At 43.4% G+C, this 10,847-nt stretch overlaps 1 protein-coding gene across 2 annotated transcripts in view; it reads right to left on the bottom strand.

The window, feature by feature from the left end:
• Positions 1-705: 705 nt before the first annotated feature.
• LOC146077866 (tight junction protein 2-like) overlaps positions 706-10,847 on the bottom strand; it is a 29,152-nt gene continuing 19,010 nt past the window's right edge. For both annotated transcript variants that reach the window (XM_083186070.1, XM_083186069.1), the window contains exons 6-10: positions 8,822-9,515; positions 8,405-8,508; positions 2,889-3,042; positions 1,665-1,728; positions 706-865 (exon numbers count right to left, since the gene is read on the bottom strand). In XM_083186070.1, the coding sequence (XP_083042196.1) occupies positions 1,676-1,728; positions 2,889-3,042; positions 8,405-8,508; positions 8,822-9,515 (1,005 nt within the window). In that variant the 3' untranslated portion in view covers positions 706-865; positions 1,665-1,675. The remainder of the gene's footprint in view (positions 866-1,664; positions 1,729-2,888; positions 3,043-8,404; positions 8,509-8,821; positions 9,516-10,847) is intronic.

Genomic DNA, 10,847 nt, shown 5'->3' with positions numbered 1-10,847 from the left:
CCAGGGTTCTGTAATGCTGTCAGAGACTCTGCGGCAGAGGAATTCAGAGGGTGGACTGGTCAGCGAGTGTGGGGTGCGGCACCCTGCTACTCTTTTGGTGCCCCAAGCTAGAGCTCCACCCTACCTACACCCTAGTTACCAACATATAAAGAAATGTGCATTGGTAAACAGTGGTGCCAGTAACATATACATTGCTGGACTGTGCTAGCAATGTGTATATTACTGGCTTATCAGTAAATACCTCATTGGTATGCAGTGTAGTAGAACGCTAGTGCGGCTGCAGCGTAGCAGGTGGATGGAATGGGCGGCCTGTACTGTGCTCCGTATGGTGCAGGGGATGGAGTGGGCCGGCAGCTTGTACTGTGCTTTGTATGGAACAGGTGGATGCTGACAGCCAGGTGGGATGGGGGAGCAGGGGGAGGGAGGAGGGCAGGTGGCAGGGACATGCGTAGTGTGCTCTGTGTGGAGCTGGGGGAGGGAGCAGGGCGGGCCGCCGCTGGCTCATCTTTCAGCCATCATCACCCAGCGCCGTACACACTGAGCGTTGATGGTTGAAAAAAGAACCATTATTGCAATTTTACATGCTGGTAAAACCATCAGAATAACCACTTTGCTAGCGGATTATGCAGATTTTTCCACAAGGGAGAATTTTAGAAATCTGTATTAAAATCTAGATCTGTCAAAAATAAACAAACTGCATTCAAATAACATTTCACAATATGGAGCTTTGGATTGAGTTTGTTTTGTTAACAATGTATCTTTAATGGAATAGAAAATACAAATATCTTGGCTTTTCAATGACATCTATATCTTTGGTCAGAGGAACACAAAATTGATCTGTAGTTGGAAGACCCAGGAGATGGACCTGCAATGTGTATAAAAAGGAAAATAAAATAAAACACATTATAGCTATCTGCAACGGAGTTTCCACTATTATATCATTATGGGTCTTTCTATAATATGGAAGTCAACAATTACAACAATGATAGATTCAGATTAACGAAAATTCAATACATTCTGGCTAGCTGCATGACAATTAAGACAGAGCACTTCACAATGTTTGTATGTATGTTTGTATGTATGTATATACATACATACACACACACATATACCACACACACATTTACAGTTTTTATATAGCGCAGCAATTTCGCATTATGCTTTACAACAGGAAACCGTGATAAAACAAACTGGGTAGTAACAAACCGACAGAGGTAGGAGGGCCCTGCTCGTAAGCTTAAAATCTATACATACTTGTGTACTTTATGGACTCATTGCAGAGAGAAACCAATTAATGTTTTGTCGTCCCCAGGGAAACCAAAACAATCGAAGAATCGGAAGTAGCAACAGACTTCACCGAAAGTTCCATATAATAAGGGTGATGAGTCCGTCAAGTACGTACACACACACTTTATTTTGGTTGCGTATGATGAAATCTCCATTAAGAACATCTCATTTAAATGAGTTTGTAAAACACAAGATTGCAATGGTTTTAAAAGTTTTTTTTAAATGAAAACAAAATGAATGTTTTAGTAATCTTTCTATAATTTTGAAGCAGCTTTACTTTTTTCAATGTTGAACAGTTTATTTTACTTTATGAAATACATACAAGGAGTAACTACAAGATATAGAAAATATGGCTATACAAATGTATGGGAAAATACCTTTATTTGGCTCACTGCTCTTTGGATCTTGGATTTCTTCTTTTGTTTGTATATGGCGGGTCATCTAAAAAACAAAAACACAGTTATCAAACTTGTAGATGACCTTTAACAAATACACATTAATAGGTCTGCTTGAAACTACTTGTAATAATAATTAGTTATATTTCAATTTGTATTTGAAAATAAATACAGTGATTAGTATTTAGTTGCCTTAAGCTGGGTAAACACTTCTCAGGAAATCAGAGTCATGATCATCCGGTTTGTCCTAATTAGACAAGTGTGTACTCTCTGTTGACCAACCCCTTAACTAGATCCTGATCAACTGTCCTGTCTCCTAGTACAACATGCTTCAAAACCTGGAGATCTGACCACTGACGACTGACCAGCTGCTGGTTCCTGAACAGAACTAATCTCCAGTCCTGGAAGCCATGCACCCTATTAAGCACAGCAGCAGTGTGGGATCCCAGTATGATCCTATGCAGACATGGGAGGATCTCGGCAGGACTGGAGACTTAGGGGGATATTCAATCTTCAGGTCACGGCAGGCGAGCTTGCTCGCCCGTTGTGACCCAGTCCCGTTCTCGGTCAGCTCGACCGAGAACACGCAGGCGGGATTCAATGTCCCGCCTGCCGGGGAGTGAAAAGGGGGCGTGGCCGCGAGTTGCGGCCGGGAAGTGACGAGATGCAGCCGGCAGCTCGTCACAACGAGCCCGACAGCTAGAGATGTCGGGCTCGTTCTGCCAGGAAACCCTGTTCAATGCTGTCGGGGAAGACAGCATTGAATAGGGCCCGTCGAGCATCTCCCCCACGGGAGATGCTCGACGGAGATTGAATATCCCCCTTAAACTCTCCAGGTTAGCAGCAGGCATGCTCAGACGAAGTTTAAAGTTTTAAAAAAATACACTTGTACCATCATCGTTAACAATATTGTTCAATGATCATACTAGCTACTGTGTATCCAGTGTTCCGAAACTGCAGTACTGTAACTATTGTTTATATAAATAAAAAAAAGGATCATGAACATTTAAAATTACTACACATTACTAAATATTAACCACAAATAAGCCAGAATTTATACATAATACCTGCACATATGAAATATGTCATGAACATTAAAGATGACATATTAAGACACTATTGGGTTATATACTCCCACTTTTGTTCATGATATAGTTTCTATGGTTTGCGCCCGATATCTTTTTTAAATATTAAGCACTCGCTAACCTTCCATTTCCGAATCGCTGTCTTCCACATATGGCAGATTAATTAAGGTCTGCTTTTTGTCTCTAAGGACCACCAGTTGAAGCTTCCCTCGTGATTTCTCGATCAGAGCCTGAGCCTCAGTTAAAGACATGTTCTCCGTCAAAATACCATTTATCTAAAAAATAAAAAATGTGACATAGTTAAACCCAGCAAAAAGTATTAAAATTAGAATACATAGAAAAAAAAAAAAATATATATATATATATATATATATATATATATTTTTTTTTTTTTTTTCTATCTATCTATAGATCTATCTCCTGATGAAAAATGTTGAAATACATTTCAAACGTTGGTTCACCATGCTTGATTGCCAAGCCATTTATTCTAATGTGCCACCGAAGGATAGTTAGATAAAGAGAGATAGAGATTTTTTTTTTCTCTCGAGTAGAAGCCGACTTTTTCAGCACATTTTTTTCTGCTGTAAAACCTTCCCTCGGCTTATACTCACGTCACCGCTGGAGCGCACCAGTGGACAGTGCTTCCACTGCTATGCTGCGGGGAGGCGGACAGCCCCCCTCCCCCTAACGGCACCGGGAAGCTTCTCCTGACAGAGGAAGCAGACAAACCACCGCCCCCCCCCCCCGGTACAGGGGAGCTTCTCCCGACATCCCCCCTTCTCCCCACAGCGCAGCAGTCGAAGCATACATCCCCCGGGCGGCATCAAGCATCTTCTCCCAACATCCCCCCCTCCCGGAGCTGCGGTATATAGCTTCGCCCCCTGCCCCACAGCAGCCGCGGACTGCTTAAAGTTTTTCTCTCACAACTGAGTGCAGCAGCCTTCTTTATGAAGTCTCCGGGGGTTCCCTGCTCCGCTCACATCAGCGGCCAGCTGGTCCCGACCCCAGGCCACGACTAGGGGGGTGGCTTCAGAGGAGAAAAGGCTGGCACACAGTCCTGCAGGGTCCTGGTCCACCAGCAGCGCAAGGATCTCCCAACACCTGCTAAAACAGGGCTGGGCAACACCGGCCCTCCAGATGTTAATGAACTACACATCCCAGGATGCTTTGCATTAGTTTTGCTATGTGGCCATGCTGAAACTGATGCAAGGCATGCTGGGATGTGTAGTTTATCAACATCTGGAGGGCCGGTGTTGCCCAGCCCTGTGCTAAAAAGGTCAGTCTCTCTTATTTGAAACTTTTGGTCTGACTACACAGATGTATTTCCCACCCTAGGCTTTTACTCAAGTCAATGAGTTTTCAGTTTTTGTGGTGATATTAGGTGTTTTGGCTTATATTCGGGTCAGTTAATACTCGAGTATATACGTATATATAATATTCAAAGAAAGAGTCACTAACCAGTCTTGTTGTAGTGGGAAGGGTATTTAATCAGGCAGCATGTTGATAGTTTGCTGCCATGCTGTGGGATTAAATACCATTCACACTGCAAAAAGACTGGTGAGTGACTCCTTCTTTGAATGGTTATCAATATTGGGCCAGATAGATATAGATAGATAGATACATATACACACACACACATACATACCATAGCAGAATTTGTGATGATTTTCTGGCCATTTCAGAGAATATGAATGATAACTCAGAAACTTTTCTTTCACTCATGGTTAGTGGTTGGGTGGAGCCATTTATTGACGAACAACTGTGTTTACTCTTTTTAAGTCTTAATGCCAACATAAACCAATGACCCTGATCAAAAGTTTACATACCCTGGAGATTTTGGCCTGATAACATGCACACAAGTTGACACACGAGTTTGAATGGATTCAGTATTGAATCCCGGCGGTCGGGATCCCGGGGTTCAGAATCCCGACGCCGGAATCCCGACAGCCGAAATGCCGACAAGTGTGCCTTGCTACGCTCGGCACACTAATTTATTCTCCCTCCAGGGGTGTCGTGGACACCCCCGGAGGGAGAATGTGTCGGCATTTCGGCGGTCGGGATTGTAACTGCATCCCGTTTGAATGGCTACTAAAAGGTAAACATCCTCACCTGTGATCTGTTTGCTTGTAATCAGTGTGTGTGTGTGTGTGTGTGTGTGTGTCTGTGTGTATAAAAGGGTCAGTCACTTTCTGGTCTCCTGAAAGACCCTTGCATCTTTCATCCAGTGCTAGACTGACGGTGTCTGGATTCTGAGCGATAGGAAAAGCAAAAGAATTGTCAAAGGATCTGCGAGAAAATGTAATTGAACTGTATAAAACAGGAAAGGAATATAAAAAGATATCCAAGCAATTGAGAATGCCAATCTGCAGTGTTCAAACTCTAAAGCCAGTATTCCATGCCTCTGATTCGCCATATTTTCTGTGGAATCAGGCAATTCGCCGGGTTTACAGGGAATTTTCTCACAGAAAAAACAATTCGTCCTATTCAATGGACACAATTCTCTGCAAATGAAGAGCGAATGTCTGGTGATTCTCTGTTTGTGATTCTCCGCGATTTGCCAGTGGTTTTCAATGGGGTTTTTAGTGGAATTCGCAGAGAGTGTATTCAATGCTGAAGTGGAGAACTGCTTTCTCCAGTGATTTTCCCCTGGATTCTCCATTTTACATTCGTCATCTTTGGAATGTGATCTTTGAAAATAAAGTGTTTTTTATTTTTATTTTGGTGTCAAAAAATCTGATTTTTTTTTCTGTGAAGAGGCATGCTATTTTTACTCATGTGCTTGCAGCACATGAATATATATTTTTTTTTTAAACAATATATATATTTTTTTTTATTTTTTACACATTCACCAGCAGGGGGCCGATCCGGGAGCCGCTCATTAATATTCATATATTTACTGCACACTGATCCCGATTACACATGCACGATCGGGACCAGTGTGTAGCGGCTCCCTAACACAGCCCCCTGCCACCTCTGGGGGGCTCTCCCTGTGTCCCCCACAGCCCTCCTTCACCCCCACAGTTTCCGGCGCAGGCAGGGAGGCTTCCATTCCATTCGCCGGGGGGGTTAAAATTTGCCGCCAGGGGCAGAGAGCCCCTGACGCGTTGAATAGGGCGAACGGGCGGCTGCCCGGCGAATCGCCCTGCAGGGAGAATTGGGGCGAAAGTGCACCGAATCCTACGCAGGGTTCGCTGCCTCCCCCCAATACAAGCATTGAATACCTGCCTAATTAAGAAGTGGAAAATGAGAGATTCTGGGGAAACCAAATCACATTCAGGTAGACCAACAAAAATTTCAGCCACAACTGCCAGGAAAATTGTTCAAGATGCAAAGAAAAATCCACAAAATAACTTCAGCTGTAATACTGGACTCTCTGAAAAAAATTGGTGTGGTTGTTTCAAGATGCACAATAAGGAGGCATTTGAAGAGAAATGGGCTGCATGGTTGAGTCGCCAGAAGAAAGCAATTACTACGCAAATGCCACAAATCATCCCACTTACAATACTCCAAACAGCACAAAGACAAGCCTCAAAATTTCTGGAACAAAGTCATTGGAATGATGAGACCAACATGGAACTTTTGGCCACAACCATAAACCATACATTTGAAGAGGAGTCAACAAGGCCTATGATGAAAAGGTACACCATTCCTACTATGAAACATGGAGGTGGATCATGTTTTAGGGATGTGTGAGCTACAAAGGCACTGGAAACTTGGTCAAAATTGATGGCAAGATGAATGCAGCATGTTATCAGAAAATACTGGATGAAAATTTGCACTCATCAGCCCGGAAGCTGCACAAGGGACGTACTTGGATGTTCCAACATGACAATGATCCAAAACACAAGGCCAAGTCGACCTGTCATTGGCTACAGCAGAATAAAGTGAAGGTTCTGGAGTGGCCATCTCATTCTCCTGACCTCAAAATCATTGAGGCACTCTGGGGAGATCTCAAACATGCAGTTCATGCAAGACAGCCCAAGAATTTACAGGAACTGGAGGCTTTTTGCCAAGAAGAATGGGCAGCTTTACCATCTGAGAAAATAAAAAGCCTCATCCACAACTGCCACAAAAGACTTCAAGCTGCCATTGATGTTAAAGGGGGCAATACATGGTATGTAAACTTTTGATCAGGGTCATTTGGGTAGTTTCTGTTGTCATTATGATTTAAAAAGAGTAAACACAGTTGTTTGACAATAAATGGCTTCACCCAACCACCCACCCGGGAAAACCTTAGGGTTTTTTTTAATTTCCAAAATGTAAAATTTAATTTTAGGCTATGCCAAAGGCCCAAGATTGTAATTTGTTAAAGCCTCCACAATAATGTTAGAATGTGTTTGTATTGCTACACAATGAAATCAGGTGTGTTGATGAATTCCACATTCACTCCTGAGATTTAGGGGGGTATTCAATGTCAGGGGAACTGCTGTCGAGCAAGCCCGACAGCCGTGCCCCTGTCCCGTTCTCGCTTTGCTCGACTGAAGCTCGGCAGTCGGGATTCAATGTCCCCGCCGCCGAGCGGCAAGAAAGGGGCGTGGCCGCGAGTTGAGGACGGAAATAGACGAGCTCCGGCCGGGAGCTCGCCTATTTCCGGCTTTTCTCGGCAGAACGAGCCCGACAGCCTGTTCAATGCTGTTGGGGAAGACAGCATTGAATAGGGCCCCGCAGCCATCTCATCCATCGGGAGATGCCTGCGGGAGCACGACCAGGAATTAATACCCCCCTTAGCACCTATGATGATTTTGTGTGTTGAACTGTTTTTGTGCATGTGTTGTAGTGTATGTGGGTGTGTACTGTACTATGTGTTGTGTGTTATGTGTGTGTGTCTGTCCAATGTGTAAATGCGTGAGGTGCGCTACGTATATATGTGTGTGTAGCGTACTGTGTGTGTGTATGTATTGTACTGTGTCTGTGTGTGTGATATATGTATATCCCCAATTATTCCTAATTGTTGAAAGCCTCCACCATATTAGAATGTGTTCGCATTCATACTCAATGACAGTAATGAAATCAGGTGTGGTGTTGTTTCTCCGTCATCTGTTTCCTATCCTACGATGGAAAGTCGTCCACCCCATGAAAATCGATGGCAAAGAAGGGGGGAATGATAATCGCTCAATATGTATGCACTGAGCATTTTTCAGGCCAGTGATTTTCACATCATCGCTGTCCATACACGCTGGGAAAAATTGCCCTGTGTGTATGGACCTTAAATGTTACTGAAAGATTTCAAATCAAAATAGTCTAAAACTAAAGCTGTGTATACACGGGGGCGATAGGGGCTGAAATCGCTGGAAATATGGTCGCAGGCGACCATATTGCTGGTGATGGGAGTGTGCCCCGGCGATAGGTGCGTGCTCCCGTTTTCAGCCCCATTCTAATCCAAGCTCCTGTGACCAGCTGATTACCTCTGCGGCACCGCCGGCAGAGGTTCCTTTTCATCAGCGACCATCTCTGGTCGCTGATGAAAAGGAGAAACTGAGCAATATATTGCTAGCAATATATGGCTGAGAAATATATCTCCCCCGTGTGTACGGGGCTTAACTGTAATTTACTATTACATCCTAGCTACAGTATGATAGAAACCCCATGCAACAATCACAATATATCAAGAACATCAGATAATAAAGTATCATCTACCTTGAGAACAATATCTCCTTCATGCAAATTGCCATCTTTAGCTGCTAATCCAGTGTTTGTCAATCCCTTTATGTAAATCTGACTTCCAAGGCGAAGACCATATTCTGGAAGACCAAAATAAATAATGTAATTTGCAATTACATTTTAAGCACACTAGCTGTATCAAAATGTAAAGAGATAATGAGGCACCAAGCCTTGGACGAAGATAAAGCATGTTGCAGGCTGGGTTTGAAAAATGACAGCTAGGAGCTGGTTTGTTCCGTCCTTGGCTTAGTACATAAACCCAAAAATACCAACAAATCAGCTGCTTTAATTTTTCAATCACAACCTGTAAATAACAGAAGCTGATTGGCTCCTACTTTATTCTCTCTCCAAGCTTTGATACATCTCCCCAGTCATATAGTAATGAACACTTACCTTCATTTGATTTCTTCTTTGTCAAGAGAACATTAGTAGTTTTGCCTGAATCACCATAAGGTTGAGGGGATGGGCTGCGGGACTGCAATCTATCTCGACTACGACTTTTCTGTATTTCTTTATCGTATCTACGCTCAGGTGAAGCTCTTCTGCCATAGCCACGGTCTGGACTATTACGTGCATTTCGGTCATACAAGTCATCTCTATCCAAGGTTCTTCCACGACTGCTATCTCTTCCATAGGTACGTGGGTCATCCAAGTCACGGTCAAGGCTTCTACCACGACTATGTTCCCTTCTGTACCCTCGGTCCTCATCCAGACCACGGTCTATGCTTCTGCCACGACTGCGATCTCTTCCATATGCTGGGTCCTCATTTAAACCACGATCTATACTTCTGCCGTGGCTATGGTCTGGCCCAAGTCCATAACCCACATTAAGGTCATGGTCTACACTTTTTGCACGGGTTGCATAAGCTCTTTGATCTCTTTCATTATAAGGACCTCTTTCTTGGTCCCTTCTGAAGCCTCTGTCGGGACTTGGATCTCTACTTTGAGATCCACCAAATCCACTCCTATCACTATATGCCGTGTAAGCAGTTCTGCTTTCAAATTCTGTGTAGTCATCCATTATAGCCAAGGCAGGCTCAGATTTGCTTGGGGCAACCATTTGTAATTTTCTTGGTCTTCTAACAACCTGTCAAATGTAAATTCAGCTTTAGTTTCTTTTATACATTTATATTATACAGGGTGATTCAAAAGACGCAGTACACCTTTTTTGTTTAAAAAGCTGTACAGGAAAACTGAATACTTCTGTAAGGCAGGCTCTCTTATTTTTTTAGGGTATGTAGTGAACATACATTACTGGATTATTCAGTTTTCCCATTTCCTGAACAGTTTTTGAAACAAAAGGGTGTACTGCGACTTCAGAATCACCCTGCATATAGATCTCAAACCATTAAATCATTATCTTGACGCTCATATACGGCAGCAATTTCCTATTTATGTATTTGTGCATACGGGTGAAGAAATGCATGGTTCCTGTTGTTCTATATACTGTATAGCACATACAGATAAGCATGGATGGATAGAGGACACCAGACAAGAGCAGCCTACACTGTAGAGGTCAGTAACAGAAAAGCTTTATTTACCTAGAAATAAAAAATAGTGAAGTGCAAGGAAAAATAGGAGACAAAAATGCAAACATGAAATATGTGCTGGCTATTTGGGAGTAGATTCTATTGCCAACATTTTAACCCTTTGAGTGCCAAGTGAATTTGTCAAAATAGGTGTAAAAAATTGGCAATCAAAGATTGTATTCATCATAATGATGGTAATTTTTTTTAACACATTTTTTATTTCAATTTATGTACAAAATGTGAGTCATGCTGGCATTTTTAGCAGATATTTTGAACAGCTCTCACAGAGATGTTGGCACTCAAAGGGTTAAGGGCGGGATTATTTACTAACATATGCGGCTGGCATTGCGGTGTGGTGACGGAGGCAATACCAGTTATGTGGTGTGCGGGTGGTCTCCGTCACCACCTCCTCCCGTCTGGCTGCTTTACTAGGGGGAGGAAGGGTTTTCCTTCCAGGAGGACCTGATGCAAGGTAAGCCAGAGGGGCGGGGGGGATGGGGGGGGGGGGGGGTCAGTGGGTTGGCGATAGAAGCCCATAGAATACCCTGCCCTGCGGTAACGTGGCGGCGGGGTTTTAGTACATATGCAAATTCAGTAAAAGGGGGGTTGGCCCCCTTCTGTTCTTCCTGTACACCTCTTCTCTGGGTGCACTTATTATTTCCTTTGGCTTCCAATATCACCTCTATGCTGATGACTCCCAAATCTCCCTCTCCTCTCCTGATCTGTCCCCCACTGTTCTCTCTCAGGTTTCCTACTGCCTCTCTGCCATCTCCTCCTGGATGTCTGAACGATTTCTAAAGCTGAATATGGACAAAACCGAACTTATTATCTTCCCCCCACCCAGAGCTATGCCCCCTACTAATAACTATCACTTCACACCACCATAATCT

This window comes from Crinia signifera, chromosome 1 (assembly GCF_055691185.1).
Source record: "Crinia signifera chromosome 1, ASM5569118v1, whole genome shotgun sequence".
Taxonomy (NCBI): Eukaryota; Metazoa; Chordata; class Amphibia; order Anura; family Myobatrachidae; genus Crinia; species Crinia signifera.
Note: the sequence above shows the minus strand (reverse complement) of the source record. Positions and strands in the feature narration are given on the sequence as shown.